Source organism: Gastrolobium bilobum, unplaced genomic scaffold (genome assembly GCF_033153095.1).
Source record: "Gastrolobium bilobum isolate Gb01-03AN ecotype WA unplaced genomic scaffold, APGP_CSIRO_Gbil_v1 utg21704, whole genome shotgun sequence".
NCBI classification, from domain to species: Eukaryota; Viridiplantae; Streptophyta; class Magnoliopsida; order Fabales; family Fabaceae; genus Gastrolobium; species Gastrolobium bilobum.
Window position 1 is genome coordinate 121,957 of NW_026895606.1, and position 20,165 is coordinate 142,121.

A 20,165-nucleotide genomic window follows, 5' to 3' on the forward strand; every position below is an offset into this window, starting at 1 on the left:
ATTATAATTTCACAAACACTCTTGAAGTTATCGATCTTTTGAAGGCAAAGCCAATTGACACTCTTAAAGATCCAAACACTGAACTTCTATTAAATCATGGTGATCAACTTTTGGATCTAGGAAGACATAGTAGGTTAATTCAAAAATTGAACTATTTCACAATTACTCTTCCAAATATCTTATTTGCAATCATTGTGATTAGTGGGTTCCTCAATTCTCCTTGTACTCGACACTGAGATGTCGTAATTTTTTTCTTAAAATATGTCAAGGTTCTCCAAGAATATGCCTTATCTTTAAGGAAAAAAGTCACCCATAGATTGTTGGATACTCGTATACTGGGGAAGTTCTCATACTGATAAAAGGTCCACTTATGATTGCTGAATATTCATAGAGGATAATGTGCTATTATTATGGAAAAGTAAAAAAATGGTTGCATGATCAAGTGCTCAAAAAGAATATCGCTCTTAGCTACTTATATACTTATCTACCTAAAACAACTACTTAGAGAGCTCAAATTTGAAGAGATTACGTAAGTAACATCCAATGTTTCATGAGAATTAAGAACATTAAGATTAAATATCACTTTTAGAGAGAATAAATTATTTGGAAACATCTATACTAATTTTGTTCACTCAAATAATCAACAGGTTGATATTTTCACAAAATCTTGGAAAAGTCCTCAAATAAGTTAAATATATAATAAATTTGGTGCGAACTTAAGAGAGAAAATGTTGGTGATTATGGTAATTATCTAAATAGTATATTGCTGATTATGTGAATGGTGTACTTAGAATCATGTAATTATAGAAATTAGGATACTAGTGATGCATGTATTTATTGGGTATTATTATTTTTGCTACATAATCGAAACCCCATTGTGTAATTGAGACATGAATTTTACCAAATTCTCTCGTTTTCTCTTTAACAATATCTTTGTCATATTTTAGAACTTTGGTTATGTTCAGCAAGTTGCTGCCGCAAAACCCTTCTCATAACTTTGTTTGATGCCGTCCTTGGAAGAGATGGCAGTGGTACTACTCGAGAAACCTATGCAAATGAGCATGTATTTAGAACACCAAAATAATGTGATAACGAAAAACAGGAATTTCATGAATAATAGAAATTAATCAGTACCTTGAACAATGGATTTAGTTTCTTTTGGAGAGCTGAATTGAAAGACATTCTCAATTGATGTAAATCTTCTGTTGTGCTGCTTGAATTTTTGAATACAACGGCTAAAACCAACAGCTCAGGCCCACCACCAGAACGTGGTACCCCTATTGCAGCTGTTTCAAGGATATTGCTATCTACTCCATTGCATATGCGTTCAATCTCAACCGAACTTACCTATCCAAACACCAGGGAATGTCAGAGAACGCTAATAAAGTTGAATGTTTAAACCTTCGGACAAACTATATACAGAAGAAGACAAGTCTTTCACTCTCTCTCTCACACGTGGGCGTACACATATTCTCACATAGAGAAACTAGTTTATTAACAAAACAAGACAGAAATAAAATTGAGAATCTATGTGTTTGGAATCACAGACAAACTTATAAAATAGAGAAACTAGTTTATTAACAAAATAAGACAAATAAAATTGAGAATCTATATGTTTGGAATCACAGACAGACAGACTTAAAAAAGCAAACTAGAGAAAATTTTAAATAAAAAGGTCTAAACAAAACAAAACTCAAAAAAGTCAATTATTTGATGCTACAAACTTGTGCAGAGAATTTTTTTATTTTTTTTCATGTGAAATGATAATTGAAGAGTCAGTTACTGGATATGAAACATAAGATTGAAAAGGAATTAAAGACGATAGCCACAGGATATATTCACAGTAGTAATCGATAAAAGAGTAACATAAATCGCAACATATTGTTAGATGTATCATATTCTGTGTTTCAATTAATAGGCTGCCCACATTCTATCATGCCCCAGATTCCTTTCTAGAGACTAACATTTTGTATTGATGTATTCTCTGAAAGTTAATTTCATACAATGATTTAGATTTTCATATGACAATTAAGTGTCCATATGTTATTACAATTTTCTAGCAGCTGTACATTATTACAATTTTAGACATGGAAGTTAGTGACAATACGTTAATCCATATTCACCAGGAATTACACCTGGCTTTGAGAGAATGCATCATTGCACCATTGATGAAGCTCCACGTGGTATAAGGAAAAGGAGAATGGTTGGTTTGCTTCCTATAACGGTTGGTGTTGATTTGGCACATATTTATATTCAACTGACATTCTAACTGCTTTACTAATTAAATATAAAGGCAAAATATTTACCTTGATTCCCCCAAGGTTCATTGTATCATCTGCACGACCATGTGCATGATAGTATCCTCTAGCAGTACGCTCAAATACATCTCCATGCCTCCGTAAAACCTGACTAAAGAAACTCAAATGTAAATATTCAGGCATCCTAGATACCCAATTACCACATTATTAACGAGAATGGTATGCCTACCTTTCCATTCCAAAGGGGCATTCCCTTGAAATAGACACCATAATGGTCAGCATTCAGCAGTGTATTTGATGCCCCAAACATGAGGGGACCAAGAGCTAATTCACCTATTCCTGGAACATTTTGAGGCTGTAACAGAAAAGAAGATTGAACATTAGTTTAAGTATTTAATCTCAGCAATATTTTGTTCAAGAAAGAAAAGTGAAGTGCCATAGACTTGAATTTTGACTAGTTTGGCAGAACCAAGTATGAAAAACTCTGGAACAAAAACAATAAATGAAATTGTCTTAGTGTAAATATAAATACTTATCATGACTAAGAAACTAAAACATTAATTTTAACGTCATTAGCATGCGAGAACTGCATATAGTTCACCAGCATATTAAACACTGATAATTGTGAAAAGTAACATAATTCAGAAGTAAAGTTGAATGAGTAGCGCTTACAATAGGATGGCCATCATCATCAAGAATAAACAAACTGCAGCCCATAGCAGGTGTGCTAAAAGCAGCCAATGACTGAGCCTGTAGTAATGAACCAGAAACAAATCCACCCCCAATCTCTGTACCACCACAATATTCAATGACAGGCTTGTAGTGAGCTCTCCCCATCAGCCAAAGGTATTCATCTACATTAGATGCTTCTCCAGTGGAGCCAAAGCAACTACATCATTAAAAAAAATAGTTCCAATCAAATACTGCATAATCATAAATGACATTCACATTCATGCGGCACCTCAGTGTATTAGGGTAGTAGATTGTTAGAGAATAGTATAAACCATTAAAAAGCCCTCACCCACCAGCTTAAGTTTTTGGGTTGAATTGGTTCTTTATATGGTATCAAAGCCTCGGTGTACCGAGTTCGATCCTCACCGCCCCCCACTTTCTTTCTAGTGGAATTTCTTTCTTTGCACAGGTAGGTGGGCATGTGCATCGTCCATCCTTCAAGCCCAGTGGGCTCTCGTGTGAGGGGGCGTGTTGAGATATATAAAATCATTAATGTAGCCTCACCCATTAGCTTAAGCTTTTGGGATGAATTGGTTCTTTACAAAGATTTAACTAACACTCACCGGATAGCAGACCAATCATAGCCAGATGTTGAATTCGCACTTCTCCAACTCCGTACAAGACTTGGAATTACACCTAGCATCGTTACTTTAGCATCCTGAACAGGGCACATAAGCATTCCGTGTGAAGAAAAGAATATAACAAAAACAATCCTAATGACTGACCAAAAAGGAACACAACTATATGATTTGTTTTGCTTTCTTGGAAAAACAGAAAATCTAGGACAAGAAATACTTGAACAATTTTTTGGCATTCAAATTATTAATATTATTTTTATTGTGCATATATATATATTGGTATCTATAGTGTCATTTGATTTGGAAACAAAAAAATTATGTTTAATGGTCATTTTCAAACTACATCAGTGGCAAAGTTGTGATCATCAACAGTTGTCATTATGCATAATGGTTGCCAAGTTATCTTGAATAGTTGTTCCCTATCTTCATAATTATGGAAAGCAAACATTCAGTTAATTGAAGAAACAGCAACTATTGAAGGAGAGATTCTTTTATAACTTGTACAACAAACATATATTCTGTCATGCTGTTGAATTACACATAACACGGAGCAAAATTTATTTAAAAGATCAATAGCTGCAAGCTGCACACTGCAGAAACACAGTCCATCCACTGCTTGTGTTATGGAATAAAACCAAAAACCGTAACACAAGGTTGACTTTCCCCAGATGCACCTTCCTATTATAGATTTTATACGTAAAACATTAGTTAATTAAAGCAAAGGTTATTGGCAGAAAATAAACTGCTAAAAAATTGTAGTTTCTGTTCTGTAGTGCAATGGAGAGAGAGAGAGAGTAGACTTATAGAACTGGTCCAGAAGTCAGGAATAACAAAAGAAATAAAGATGAAATTTTTATTGATATGACCTCCCATACCCCGGGATCAATGGATAACCCATGGTTAGGAAGAGAAAGAATGGTTACAAATCTGCTGTCACTCAGGTATTCGAAAGCCTATCTCTACCACACATACATCTGTTACCAATGAATGCCCAATCCTCTTCCTCTTCATTCGGTATATTCTACTTCTGGTTATTTCGTCAAAGGATCATCCTTATCTTGTTTGAAGTATCTTTTTTTGACTATAAGTTACTTTTGAGCTAAAACTAAAAATAAGAACTTAAAATATAAAGCTAAAAGTTATTTGTGATTATATAAAAAATTTAGCTTAAAAGTTATTTTAAAGCTCAAGCTAAAAATAAGTTATTTGATAAAATAACTTTCATAAGCTCTTGAAAAAGGTCATAATTGAAAAAAAAAAAAAAAAGAGAACTCAGAAAAAGGTGACATACGTCTTATAAATACTCCTACTTGGAGAATAAGGTTTATTTATTTTTTATTCATTATAAAAAAAAGCTTTTTTATGATAAGAGCTTTTATAAAAATATGTTTCACTAAGCTTCCCCTTAGAAGGAAATGAGAAGTTAAAAAAAAAAACCCGCCAAACAGGTACTAGGTAACTTTGACTATGGTATCTAACAGTGTCAATTAATATCAAGAAAAACTATCTATGATATCTAACAACATCAATTGTCAGAGAATGCTATGAGTCTAAGCTCAGCTAGGAGTGAGTTTAGGTTATGCTTGTTCTAGAATTAGCTTAGTCTGTCTACAAATAGGTCTTAAAAGTTCTGTAACAACTGTTAGTGGGTTACAACTATAACAGATTCAGTTAGAGTCAGTTAAGATCCTAGTTTATATATATTCTATATATGAATAAATTAGTTATTAGGTCAATTACATTTTCAAGATTCACTTCACACTCTCTGCTCTCCCCCTCTCTATCCCTGCTCTCTGTTTACGCATATTCAATCTCAGATCAGATCCTGCAATTTGTTATCACAGATTTGACCCATCCTATTTCAAGCTCCAGCTAGTTTTCCTTTGGTGCTAATTCCGACTTTACCAGCAGTCAAGGATTTCATGTTGCTCATGCTTCAACTGGTGCTCCTCAATCTCCAGCCTCTTCACCGGTGCCACATTGATAGGAATTTAGCCCTTTCTATCAATTAAGAGGGAGACAATTTGTATATTAATAAAAGGAACGATTACAGTAAGGTTTGCAACAGAAAAGTAAAAGAGCCAAGGCTCCCTGCTAAGGAGATAACTCCACTAGCCCCTCTACACCTGTAGAAAATTAACAAATCAATCGATACCCTCTCACTCCTACTCTCCACTCCATATAAACGTCTCAAAGCAATACTGAAAGCAATAACAACAATAATAAACTTCACCTCTCACTCTCTCTCCATAACCGTTTATTACAACTCATTACACGTCACACAATTTCCCTATTTCTATTCTTTCTGTGATAAACCAGCATTGGTTCAGTTCTACTTTGCTTGGGCTGCTCCTCTTCACCCATGGGCTGCTCCTTTTCTTCTACACATGGGCCTGCATCTGTTGGGCTGTTTGAAGTTGCACTTCTCTTATCACACATTCTTCTCCTACTCAATTTCCTGCCTTGCCATGGCACTAACAACCCCAAAAGCCACCACGATCCTCTCAACTTGTTCTAGTGCCACCACGTCCTCCTGCACCAATTTCTTATGCTCCCCATGGACAGTTTCCTCTCTCTGGTCCATCCTCTCAGCCTTCCAGGCCTTCTCCAATGGCATATCTTGCAACATCAGAAGCCTCAGTTGGTCAGAACTCGGAGGTTTGCAGACTAAGATGCCACTCATCATGTAACTGGCAACCCTTAGAACTTCCTTAGCAGCATGAGCTTGATAGTTCAGATCATAATCTCATGGGTGATAGCCAAGGGCTTCCTATTCTGTCAATGGGTTCAACTTCACTTCCCTCTTACACACCTTCACAAACCCTTCACCCTCAAAAACCTACTCCTTGTTCCCTCTATCACTAAAAGCCTTGGCAGTGTTAGTCCGTTTTCTCATGATAAAAATATTTATTTTGAGCTTCATTCTACCAATTGTCTTGTAAAATATCAGGAGACACACAGAATTATCTCTGAAGGGATGCTTAGGACTGATGGTCTATATTGTTTAACCCAATCTTGTGGTATCATCCCAGCTCACTTCATACCCTCCAGTGCCTCCTCTCCAAGTTGTCTCTCGGTTGTAGCTGCTACTGGCTATTCCAATTTCACCTCTCCTGTTGTGGTACAATCTTCACTTGTTCCTAATACTAGTTCACACTCTATTAACACCGTAAATGCACCCACTCCACCCTTAGGAGCACCCACTTTCTCTATGTAAAATCTATGGCATTGTAGGTTAGGTCATCCTTATTCCAATATTATAAAGTCTGTACTTCAAATGTGTGACCATTTAATAAAAAAGTGTTAATGATTTATGTTCAGTATATTGCTTAGGCAAAGCTCACCGCTTGTCTTCCTCCTTTTCCTCTACGATTTACGATTACCCTCTTGATCTCTTGTTTAGTGATCTTTGGGGACTTGCCCTTGTTACTTCCTCATATGGTTTCAAGTATTATATTACATTTGTTAATGCTTGCACTCACTACACTTGGATCTAATTCTTAAAACAATGGTTTTGCACTCACTACTTCCTCAGATGGTTTCAAATTCGAAGCTCTTACTGTTTCCTTCATTTTAAAACCGTGATTAAATTGCAATCAGACACTAAAATCATGTCCATTCCAACTGATTGGGGTGGTGAATTGAGATCCTTATCTAATGCCCTCTTTGACTTTGGTATATTTCATAGACTGATTCGCTCACACACTCATCACCAAAATAGTTCAGTTTGTCAAGCAACCAACTTTCCCAAAAGCTTAAGCTATTCAGTGAAGGCAGATGGATGATTTTCTACTTTATTTTATATTTCTAACTTACCCTCTCACACAAGAGCTCATTGGGCTTGAAGGGTTAACAATGCATAGGGACCTAAGTGGGTATGTAAAAGGAGGAGGAAAAATGGGAGACAAACAAGTGCAAGGAATAGAAAAATTAATTAGGCCAAGTGGCACGTGGCAGGTTAGGAATGGAGAAGGGGAAAAGGAGGATATCTGAATGATGAGAACAAAAGTGGAGAGGAGGGCAGGGGAATGGCACGCGAGAATTGTGTTGTTGGTTGGGAAGGGATTCTGAGATTCTCCATGAGGTCTCAAAGGATGTCTTGGGAGCCATGGTAATGTGCCACTTTAATTTCCTTTCAGTTTTCATATCAGTGACAGTGACTTGATTTTGATTTTGCTGTTCTGTGAATTCGCAATTCTATAAGGAGCTCAGTCTCCATCTCTTTTCCAATTAATACAATCAGTATTTCTTTGAGGGTTCATCACTCTAAGTCATGTCATTCCTTTCGTTCACTCTGAGTGTACATTTCTAGGTTATTCTTTTGCTCATAAAGAAGAAGAAATATCCTGCTTCTGACTAATTTATCAGAGAAATATCCTCCTATATCAGGCAGCTTTAATTACTGTATCTAACCATGTCAATTAATATCAAGTAATCTATCTACTATATCTAACAATATCAATTAATATCAGGCAGCTCTATCTAATATACCTAACAATATCAATTAAATCAAACTACTATTACTAACACGATCTACCCAACTAGATCATTGGAACCATCCTTATATCTTCTCACATACCCACTGCTCAACTAGATCATTGGGCCCATTCTTATTTCTTCTCACATACACCTTACTAATTGGGGGGCTGCTACTAACATAGACATGTATTTTTAGATAATGGAATGATCCAAGTACACAAGACAATTGTTTTGACTTGTTTTGGATGAGTTCAGGTAAATGTAAAAGTAAAATAGAAGGGAAAAAAGGAAAAGCCCGGCACATAAGGACCCCCAACTTTACGAGGGTAAAGGTTAGGGTCAATGTACACAACCTTACCTTTGTATTTTGGTAAACAGACTGTTTTTCGAACTTGAAACTGAGACCTTCCGGTCAAAAAAGAGCAACCTTATGCTGCTCCAATGGTAGCTCTCAAAAGTAAAATAAGTACAAAGTGATCTGCACAAACTTCTTAGATAAAAATATAATTGCTTTTATATAATCTTCCAAATAAGTACTTGCTTTTATGCACAAATAACTTTTTGAGAATGTGCCAATGAATAAATAGCAAACGTTGACAGGCAACAAAAGCTAAGGGAAGAATTGAAAATTTAAGCGGCAGGATAAGCTTATACCTGTACAAACTTGGCAAAGCCAGACCCAAGAGGGGATCCATTATACAAAGCCATTGAAGCTCCATTTATCAATGATGCATATACTAGCCATGGCCCCATCATCCATCCAAGATTAGTGGGCCAGGAAACTACATCACCTTTACGGATGTCCAAGTGGCACCATGCATCTGCAGCAGCTTTTAAAGGAGTAATATTGGTCCATGGAATTGCCTTTGGATCCCCTATACGGCCAAATCAGATGACACTTGATGAGCTTTAAGCCAGCTTCACATGGCGAACAAAGTCTTGGCATTGAATTAAGCCTTTTACCTCAAATCTCCTTAATTATTACAAAAGCTTTGCGCTTAAATATCTATGCTTTCAGGCCAAAATACAAAATTTAACTTACCAGTTGTTCCAGAAGAAAAGAGAATGTTTGTAAATGCTTCTACTGGTTGTTCTGCAGCTATGAATTCCTTCCCTCTATATGTTACATGACAACAAATGAGAATGAGAATTCCAAGAGAACTACACAATTAAACTATTCATGCTGTAGAGCATTCAAATCATCTCTGAACATTAGTAACCATGAGCATGGCGAAAGGATCAAAGGCATATAGCCTACCAATGTTTTCTTATAATTTATTTAATAAATTGTCCATCTCTGAATAAATGAGGACTAAAATGCATACCTGAGACTATTGACTCCATCCAAAAAATCAAGCCAAGAAAGGTCACCATTGCGCAGTTTCATGCTAAACCCAGAGCCTCTGGAAGGGAGAACTACTGCCATAGGTGACTGGGCATCCACAATTCTACTGCATTTGTGAAGCAACAACATGAGACACCCTATTACTGAGAAACAAAGGAGACAACTCAGTTGTAGGGTTACTTTACTAAATGGTAAGAAGGATTTTCACCTGTAAAGGGGGAGACTTTTGTCACCACGAATAATAAGATCCTGAAAAATAAAAGAGAGGAGGGAAAAGGAAGAATGAGACAGGAAAAAAGTCAATAACTATGACACTACAATTGGAGTGCCAATAATAGCTGACATCAAGAAATAAGCTAGGTTTCTTAAATAGTTGAATTATAGGAATTTAGATAGCAAAGGAGGAAAAAAAGAATAGAGATTGAATAATCTAAAATTGATAATGATTTGATATGAAGGATGTGATACAAAATACAAAGTTCTAACTCTTATTTAGAATAGAGGCCTGATCCTAATTAAAAAAAGGGGAACAAATCATGAAATATAATGTAACTTGGAAACCACTCCAAAAAAGATCATTTAAGAAACTCTCTTCATTTTAAGATACAATGATAATATTATGAGATATTTCTAGATATTCTAATACTCCATCTAAAATTTATTAGAAGATTATTAGATAGATGGGTGCGGCAAGGATCAAACTCTGGATAACTTGGTTATAGAGGCTTAAATACCTTGTCAAATAATCAATTCAACCTAAAAGTTTAAGTTGTTAAGTGAAGGTCATATTAATGATTTCATATATTATCTCTAACAAATCCCCTCACGCAAGAGCCCTTTGATCTTGAAGCATAGATAATGCATAGGCCTTTTTTTTATTTACCTTGTGCTGATTTTATCTTACTTTTGAATTTTATTAGAAAATAGGGATGGTGAGAATCGAACTCATGACCACTTGGATACAAAAGCAGGAAACGAACTATCCAAAAAGCTTAAGTTGTTAGGTGAAGGCAAATGAATCATTTTATATATTATATCATATCTCTAATAGTCTCTATTCCCTCTTTTCCTTCTACCTTTCCTAAAGTCTCAATATTTTCAATATAATATCAAAGCAATACCATCCTCCGTGACCTATCTCATCCTTTTCCAATGTCAAGTTTTCCAAAGTTGGAACTCTTTTTACTTGGTATATTTTGTTTCATCTTACCTTAATTTTCAGTGACTATTTTTCACCTTCCCATTAAGCATGACAAATTCAAGCCACCTTTTCTCTCCTTGGTTCATCTCTGTAACGGGCTTCTTCAGCCCAGCATTGCCACCATCCTTATTGCCAGTACATCACCATTCCACCGCTAGAGTTTCGTCGCTTTCCAAGTTGCCACGCATCCCCACATGTAAAACGTTCATATGCTAATCTACATGCTTAGCATGTGAGGATGCGTCTTGGTGTGAGGACACATCCAACAACATTTCTAGCCATGGTCGCTTCCATTTGACTCATTGTCTCATCCTCTTTCCATATCAGGGCTCACCTTGTCCAACCAGTCATTGAAATCAGTTCAATCAGCCTCTTTATTGCATGTGTTGTCTTTATTCATTCTACCTCCACCATTGTTTACCTTGTTGCGCCATTTCCAACCAAATCCTTCACTTCTATTTGCAGCCTTCTCATAGCTATTTGGCTCCTCTATTATAGTTTTCTGTGTTCGATGGCCAAATATGATTTATTCTCTCAAAGTCTCTCTGTCACGTTTGATGTGTTGTTTCTTGGCATTTTTTGCGGTTGTTGTATTTGATTTTCCATTATTTTTGCTACTATATGACTCTTTTTCAATCCTAGCATTGCATTGAGAGGGAGAAATTTGGAAGGTGTTTGTCATGCTATCCTTTTCCACTAATGAATCTGATAGGGCTCAACTTCACAAAGGCCAATTTGGTAAGGTTTATATTAGAGATCATAATAGGAGTAAGTGGCCCGATGAAGATGTTAGAGCTACTGTGTCACAGCCCAATGAGAATGCTGAGTCTGCTTGTTTGTTACGCAAGCTGTGCCTGAAAGTGATAAATTACGTACGTGAATGAGGTGTGGGCACCGTGGAGGTCAATTGAGTTGCTCAGGAAATTGTGGAAGATTCTCAGGGTGTCTCGAAGGACCCTATTTATTGCTTTTCGTCATTGTTATTTTCCTTTATTTCACCGTAATTCTAATCCATAGCTGTTACTATGGAGATGTAGCCATGAACAATGGTGAATTACTGGATTAGAGAATACAGAACAACTATTCATTAATTGTTTCTAGTTACTGTTTGTTTCCTAACAAATTAGTATCAAAGCTCCGACTGGGAGCTGGGTTATGGTGCGAACGAGAACCATGGAAGGATTGGAAGAGAGGTCACGTCGAACAGAGTTGGGACAAGAGGAGCTGATCAAACGAATGGAAGCAAGTGATATTAATCAGGAAGAAATCATCAGGCAGTTGAGGGAGCTCGGGGCTGGAATCCAAGAGCTCCGATCTGAAGGATTTTGGGACGAGCGAAATTTTGGGGGAAGAAGGAGAAGCGATTCCTCTGGTTCGAATGGGAATCGCAGAGGGGCAAGTTACGGAGAGCTGAGGTGCAGGAAGCTTGAAATTCCCTCATTCTCTGGGCAAAACGCATACGCCTGGTAAAGCAAGGTGGAGAGGTAGTTCCAAGCAAATGAGATTGGGAACGAGGAGAAAGTGGCGGCTGTAATGCTTGTTCTGGAAGGTGAAGCTCTCACGTGGTACTAATGGTGGGAGCTCAACAATGTCACCATCACTTGGGAGTTGTTTAGGCGTGAAATTTTAGGCCGTTTCCAACTAGAGATGATTGATAATCCTTACGGTCCTCTATACGCGTTGAAGCAAACGGGTTCCGTAGCTGATTTTCATGCAGAGTTCGAGACGGTGGTAGGGATGATGAGGTATGCTGATGAAGAGATATTGAAAGGGGCTTGGCTGAGTAGGCTGAAAGCTAGTATAAGAGAGGAAGTCCTTATGAACACTGAGCTGCGTTTGACTTCCATAATGAAATTGTCCCAAAGGATTGACCTTAGGAATGCTGCGTAGGCTGAGGAAGAAGTGGGCTTCTTTGGTCCTAAAAGTGCTAGTGGGCCTCAGAGACTCAATATGGGCCCAAGGAACACTACACACTGGAGTTCCTCTAATTCTGGGTTAAGGCACACAACACTGAAGGCAGCCTCAGATTTCCCCAAATCAACCCAAACACGTGTGACACAAGGAGAGCCAACGCAGGGAAGCTTCGTCGGAAGTCGCGCGACGGAGACATCCAGGAATAAGTCCGACGCCTTTCAGATGCTGAGACTCAAGAGCGAAGGCGTCAGGGGCTATGCTTTAAGTGCGATTAAAAGTGGGGACCAGAACACAAGTGTACCGCTCGACAACTTCATCTCCTCATCGTAGATGAAGAAGACGTAGAAGACCCAAAGTCAATGGAGGAAGTCGAGTTGGTCGTGGCTGTCCCGTTGCAGAACGATGAGGATACGTCTCTCCAGTTATCATTGCAGAGCCTGATGGGGATCTCATCGAATCAGTCCATGAAGGTATGGGGGATGATTGGTGGCAAACGGGTGGAGGTGCTCATTGATTGTGGGGCGTCTAGTAACTTCGTCAAGCAAGGACTGATAGACAGCTTGGGGTTGAAGGTGGAGGTGACGCCCACATGCACTGTCGAGATAGGGAACGCGCATAAGGTGACATGCCAGGGGGTGTGTAGGGGAGTTGTTATTGGAATTCAGAATAGCATCATTGTGCAAGACGAATTTTAGAGAGATGACCATCAAATACTTAATTGATGGGCAGGAGGCAAGCATTAAAGGAGATCCGTCTCTCTCCAGGACCATTGCCTCACTTAAATCGATGGCAAAGGCACTGGAGCAAGAAGGACAGGGCTACTACGTGAAGTGGGAAAATTCCCTTCCCTCTCAGAAATTCCAAGAGGAATGGAAGGAGCTTGACGATCTGCTAGTGCAGTTTGGGGATATTTTTGCTGAGGCCAAGGGATTTCCTCCAAAAAGGAGTTAAGACCACGCCATCATTTTGAAACCGGATGCTCAGGTGCCCAACAGACCTTACAGGTATCCTTTTTACCAGAAATCTGAGATTGAGAAGTTGGTTGCTAAGTGATGGTATGATTAGGCCAAGTGTAAACCCGTATTCGAGCCCTGTTATTTTGGTGAAAAAAAAATGATGGGAGCTGGAGAGTATGTGTGAATTATAGGGCCTTAAATAAAGTCACAGTCCCGGATAAATTCCCCCTTCCAGTTGTTGACGAATTATTGGATAAGGTGGGGGGTCAAGGGTGTTCAGTAAGCTAGACCTTAAATCAAGATTTAATCAAATCCGAATGAAGGACGAGGATATCCCCAAAACCGTTTTTAGGACTCACGAGGGACACTACGAGTATTTAGTAATGCCATTTGGCCTTACTAATGCCCCCTCTACATTTCAAGCCCTTATGAATTATGTGTTGAAACAGTATCTGAGGTTTCTTCGATGACATATTGGTATATAGTAAAGGGGCTGCTGAACATGTAGACCACTTGAGGAAGATATTTGATATTCTGTGTTCTCACAAATTGTTTGCAAATAAAAAGAAATGTGTTTTTGGACAAAAGCAAGTGGAGTATCTTGGGCATATAGTTACTGAAGAAGGAGTACAGGCTGACCCCTTAAAGATCAAGGTAATGGAAGAGTGGCCAATTCCAAAGAACGTTAAGGGACTGAGGGGATTCCTCGGATTAACAGGCTACTATAGGAAGTTTGTCAAGGATTATGGCAAACTAGCACGCCCTCTCACAGATTTATTGAAGAAAGATGCCTTTAAGTGGGATGAAAATGCGCACGCTGCTTTTGACCAATTGAAGAAGTTGATGAGTATTGTCCCTGTATTAGCCCTCCCTGACTTTTCCAAGACTTTTGTTGTGGTGACTAATGCCTCAGGTAAAGGTATAAGAGCGGTATTAATGCAAGAGGGCAGGCCCTTAGCCTATATCAGTAGGGGGTTTTCGCAGCACGTTATTGGGAAATCAGTTTACGAAAAAGAACTAATGGTTGTAGTATTTGTTGTCCAAAAGCGGAGACCGTACCTGTTGGGTCGGCATTTTGTTGTTAAAACAGACCAGAAAAACCTCAAATATTTGTTTGAGCAGAGGGTACTAGGAGAGGGTCAGCAAAAATGGGTCTCTAAACTAATGGGGTATGATTTTGAGATTCATTATCAGCCGGGAAAAGGGAATGTTGTCGTTGATGCTTTGTCTCGTAGTGAGGAATTTTTTCTGTTGTCTAAGGTACAACCTATGATGCACGGACACTGACACCGGACACGGGACACGACACAACATGACACGACACGACGACACGTTAATTCTAAAAATTGGCATATTTCGACACGTTGGATCACGTTTTGATATTAAATAATATTTCTAATATATATAATATAATTTATATTTAATACATATAACAGTCTATAAGTCATATAACCAATCAAATATTCAAATTTCATAACATAAATATAGAAAATAATAATTTTTCGTACGTTGTTAATTTTTTATGTCAAATTTCATAACAGAAAAAAAATTGATTTATAAATGAATTTTTTTATTTTTAGTTAATAAAATAAAATTAAAACTAAAAAAAAAAAAAAACGTGTCGGAGCGTGTCGGAACGTTGACCACCTGTCGAAAAAAGTTGACTACGTGTCAAAAAAACGTGTTGGAGAGTTGACCACGTGTCCCAAAATGTTGATCGCGTGTCGGAACGTGTCAGAGCGTGTCGGTGTCCGACACGCATTTTTTTTAAAAACTGGCGTGTCCGGGTATCTGAGGGTACAGCTGCCTCAGTTGGGGGAGATTGACCGTGAAGTGCAAGTTGATCCGAGACTTATGAGCATAGTTCAAGATCTGCTGGAAAATCCAGCCTCTCACGCCGGGTTCCACCTACAGGGGGGACGCCTTTTCTACAGAAACCGGTTAGTCCTATCCAGATCTGCTGGAAAATCCAACCATTGCCCATACCGTCTCAGGTTTGGATGGATATATCCATAGACTTTGTTGGCGACTTACCTAAGGCTCACGGAGTGGACACTATCTTTGTAGTGGTAGACCATCTCACCAAATTTGCTCATTTCTTGCCATTGGCTCATCCTTATTCTGCTAAGGAGGTTGCTGACTTGTTTGTTAGGGAGGTGGTTAGGCTACATAGGTTCCCTCTTACCATTGTGTCAGATAGGGACCGGTTGTTTCAAAGTCATTTTTGGTCTGAGCTTTTTATATGCGCAGGAACTAAACTTAAATTCACAACTGCATACCATCCCCAATCAAACAAGCAGACTGAAGTGGTGAATAAGAGTTTTGAAACCTATTTACGTTGCTTTTGTAGTCCCAAACCCCGCACTTGGCCTAAGTGGTTGCACTGGGCGGAGTATTGGTACAACACCACTTACAAGAACTCCACAAGGATGACCCCATTTAAGGCGTTGTATGGTGTTGATCCTCCTAGCCTCTTACGGGTTGGTAATAGTTTTCCAGCAGTGGATGCAGTTTCCCAACTGTTGGCTGATAGGGAAGCTATCTTGGAGGAGTTAAAGGGGAATTTGCGCAAAGCTCAGGACAGCATGAAGTCTCAAGTGGATAAAAAAAGGAAGGATGTGCAGTTTGAGGTGGGTAACTTTGTCTATTTGCGTCTCCAGCGTTGCAGATTGAAATCTCTGGCTTCTAAAGTTAATGAAAAATTAAGTCCACGTTACTACAGACCATTTGAAGTTCTGGCAAAGGTTGGTGAAACTGCTTATAAGTTGGCCCTTCCAACTTCTAGCAAGGTTCATCCGGTTTTTCACGTATCCTTGCTCAAGGAGGCAGAGCGTCCTATTGCCAATGCTCAAACTCTACCCTCTGGTCTTTCCGAGGAGTGGGAATTGTTTGTGGTGCCGGAAAAGGTGTTGCAATGGCACAGGGATCACCAGGGGCTGTTGCAAGCATTAATTCAGTGGCATGATCTTCCTCCTTTTGAGAATTCGTGGGAAGACTTTGTTGTTATCCAAGCCCAATTCCTTGATTTCTACTCTGAGGACAAGGTGCTTTCTTTGGGGGAAAGTATTGATAGGGCTCAACTTCACAAAGCCCAATTTGGGAAGGATTATATTAGAGACCGTAATAGGAGTAAGTGGCCCAATGGAGATGTTAGAGCTGCTGTGTCACAGCCCAATGAGAATGCTAAGTCAGCTTGTTTGTTAGAGGAGTTTGTTACGCAAGCTGTGCCTGAAAGTGATAAATTATGTACGTGAATGAGGTGTGGCCACCGTGGAGGTCAATTGAGTTGCTCAGGCAATTGTGGGAGATTCTCAAGGTGTCTCGAAGGACCCTGTTTATTGCTTTTCGTCATTGTTATTTTCCTTTATTTCATTGTAATTCTGATCCATAGCTGTTACTATGGAGATGTAGCCAGATTTATTTCATGTTAAACAATGGTGAATTACTGGAATAGAGAGAATACAGAACAACTATTCATTAATTGTGTCTAGATACTGTTTGTTTCCTAACAGAATCATATCAGTAGTGACTTCTTTCTCAGGAATGAATCATACTAGTTGTGATTTATGTTGACTATGACTCACACCAACCCAATACAGTTTAACCTGTCTTTATCCCAAATACAATCTGACATGTCTCCATCCCAGATGTTGGCTATGTTCTATTTTTCATTTATTTTATTTTAGTATGTTTAATTACAAGCTTGAAGCTTAGTAAGCTTCAGCTTGAAGGTGAGTATTAGAATATCTAGAGAATACCCTGTAATATCCTTATTGCCTCTTTGAATAAATAGAGTATCTTAGAAGATCTCCTAGGAGTGGTTGTCAAATTTCATTATATTTTATTATTTGTTTCCTTATTTAATTAGGAATATGAGTGTAGTATTATTATAATAGTGATTAGTACCTTGCATTTTGTATCATATCAAATGAATATCAATTTAAGATCATCATGTATCTATTCTTTCGTTTCGTCCTTCCCTACCTAAAAATGCATATAATTTCAATAGCAATAAACAACAACTTTAGTTTCCTAAGTGACAAATCCAGGAAAAATCATCAAAACACCTGAAAAGACAAGATAAAAAAATCACCAGATGAAAATAGGGAATCAACCTGAGTAAATATGACTTTTGCATTTGATATTTTCAGCCTGGTTGATATTTCAAGTGCTGCAAAACTATCAGCAATGGATACAACAGCATAACCTGCAAGAATGATAGCTAGGTAGATAACCACAGATTTAAAATTCATTGGCATATCAATCGCAATTGCACATCCTTTCTCCAGACCCAGTGATTCAAGAGCATGCGCAACTAACCTACAAGTTAAAAGATGCAACACAATTTCATTTCTTTCTTTTTTTATTTTGATATTTTGAACTAAAGAAGCTATAAGCATAGACTAACCACACTATGCACTGTTTCAAATTCAAAGATTTACCCAAAGATATACCATGAATTCAAAAACTGCTGCATAAAGCTACCATCTATATTTTTGGGGATCAAATCATAATTTTCAAATATACAAGTTAGGAAGCAAGTCAAATACACACAAGTTAGATTAGAAAGGTAGGAACTTGCACTTTGTTTGAAGCACGGACGTAGCCTGCCAACTCTTGTTAGCTGTGCAGCAAGTATCTTTTAGGACGTTATAAAGTTTGGAAAAACTGCTACATAAAGCTACCATCTATATTTTCTGGTACAATTGGTCCAAACCACAATCTTCCAACACACAAGTAAGAAACTGCACTTTAATACTGTGGAAGTGGGAGGTCTATCCTGCCAACTCTTATAAGTTGTAAACTGCCATACAAGCTATGATTATGGTCAAGAATAAAGGCAACAAATGATAGACTAAACTGATTATATGAGGAAAGCTGGCACAAAAGGAATTTTGAAATGTCCTGAACAACAACGAAGATACATATTGTACAATTCACAAGTGTAGCAAGAAAAAAGCAATAAAAGCTAATAGCAAATGGACAGGCTATTTTCAGCATACCAGACCTCTTCACGCAATTCCCCAAGTGTCATCCTTTGAACAGGAAGATCATCATGTAGTTCATCGCGCCATATTATTACAGTATCATTCAAGCTTCTTCTGCAATTTAAACTTAAACAATTCTTTGCCGCATTAATAGATGCTCCAGGAAGCCATTTACCACCTGGGTTTTCCCCCGCGAGGTTATCATGTAAGATGCATTCAGGTGGTTTCGAAAAAGATATGTTCATTTCATCCAGCATAGTTTTCCAATAAACCTGAAACAACACACAATAACAATGACAAACACTGAAACTGCCAAGTACGAGAAAAGTTGAGAAATTCAAAGAAATTTTTTGATATTATCTTGGTTGAACCTCAGGGTTTGAGACTGAAAATTTCTGGAAATCAGGAAAGCTTGTAATTGGATCCTTATATGCTGAACCCAGAAACTCTTTACCCCTCTTTTCTAGTAACTGACCAACATTCGTCACAGTAGCATTTTCCCTAATTACAGATGAATTAACAACAACAAAAAGCTCATTAGCTCTTATTTCATAATTTAAATTATTGCACACATTAACCACGGATCTTGCATGTGTCCACATAAAGAAAAATCATGAACTTCCAAAGTTTTATCAAAATATGTACATAAATGATACATATTGAACGAGAAGTGGTCTTAAAGAGCATACGGGTCGGGTATCCAAGCGGGTGGGTCGGGACCGTAATCCTTGTAGAAACCATAGTACAACATCTGATGAAAAGAGAAGGGAAGTTCAGGGTTGAGGATGCTGCTGGTGATGTTCTGCCACGTGGCAGGGGTACCAACTCCATGAATTCCAATGATTTCTGTGAGACGTTCATGGAGTGTAGCAGCAGCTTCTCTTGCAACTCCAAGGGATTCAATATCGGACACAGTGATAAAGCTTAGCGATTTGTAAGCCATGTAACCAACAAACACACCCTGCACCAAACTCACTTCACTCTATCTAGGCTCTAACTTCTTTGTGCCTGAAATCCAAAAGCAACCAAACATTACAATAAAATTATAAATCGAATGGAATTTCAAAAGGTTGCTACAAATTTAACCTTTCAATTGAAAACTCAAAACCGTGAAGATTCCATTCAGTATTTGTTATAATATAGATAAAATCATCACAAATTTTATTTCTAATCTATCAAAATATATATAAATAAATCTCATGACCAATAACTAATTGGATAGATACCAGCACATCCAGATCACTCTCACTGTCAGCAGATGCAGCTTGGAAATGTTATCTTTTGGGTTGGTTTCTGGGGTGCGAGGCCATTTAAAAAAATAAAAATTTAAAAAAGAAAGTTTGGTTCGGTTTGGTTTACCTTCCGCATGTCACACGGTATGGTCTCACGTGGTATGGTCCTCTTTGGCATGCCATTTTTAAAACAAAGGATAAGAAATAGAGCGGAATGATATTATAAATGAGTCCCCTAAATTCGATTGAGATTGATTGGTTCAATCAGGGACTACTGCTTAAATCATATGATAATTATATATAATTTTATAATTTATATTAAAATATTATAAATATAATCAAATATTTGTAAAAAATAAATTTCAAATATTTTAATATAAAGAATAATAAATCACACATTATTATCTAATAAAGGATCAAACAAAAATATAATGATCGTGATACGAGATTTTAGGTTCAGTAAATGACTTCTCTAATTTTAA

General features: G+C 37.8%; 1 protein-coding gene across 5 annotated transcripts; it reads right to left on the bottom strand.

The window, feature by feature from the left end:
- Positions 1 to 747: 747 nt before the first annotated feature.
- LOC133284087 (probable acyl-activating enzyme 17, peroxisomal) lies at positions 748 to 19,853 on the bottom strand. 5 transcript variants are annotated; one of them, XM_061481081.1, is made up of 15 exons: positions 19,811 to 19,853; positions 19,141 to 19,459; positions 18,823 to 18,952; positions 18,467 to 18,723; positions 17,579 to 17,783; positions 9,601 to 9,641; positions 9,373 to 9,495; positions 9,090 to 9,163; positions 8,702 to 8,922; positions 3,554 to 3,648; positions 2,931 to 3,147; positions 2,488 to 2,613; positions 2,307 to 2,405; positions 1,135 to 1,347; positions 748 to 1,047 (listed from the first exon to the last, which is right to left on the bottom strand). In XM_061481081.1, exons 2-15 carry the CDS (start codon positions 19,392 to 19,394, stop codon positions 937 to 939), a joined length of 2,166 nt encoding a protein of 721 aa, XP_061337065.1. In that variant the 5' UTR covers positions 19,395 to 19,459; positions 19,811 to 19,853; the 3' UTR covers positions 748 to 936. The 5 variants fall into 5 exon arrangements, 4 of the variants coding, with proteins under 4 accessions (XP_061337065.1, XP_061337052.1, XP_061337059.1 ...); XM_061481068.1 differs by having other exon boundaries at positions 9,373 to 9,498; XM_061481075.1 differs by lacking the exon at positions 19,811 to 19,853 and adding an exon at positions 19,678 to 19,804 and having other exon boundaries at positions 9,373 to 9,498.
- Positions 19,854 to 20,165: the final 312 nt, after the last annotated feature.

Coding starts and splice junctions, on each gene's coding strand:
- LOC133284087 (XM_061481089.1), bottom strand. CDS start 19,394: ATGGCTTACAAATCGCTAAGCTTTATCACTGTGTCCGATATTGAATCC. Junction 9,499..9,600: donor AAAAGTCTCCCCCTTTACAG/GTGAAAATCCTT, acceptor TCACAAATGCAG/TAGAATTGTGGATGCCCAGT. Junction 3,148..3,553: donor TATGATTGGTCTGCTATCCG/GTGAGTGTTAGT, acceptor TTAATGATGTAG/TTGCTTTGGCTCCACTGGAG.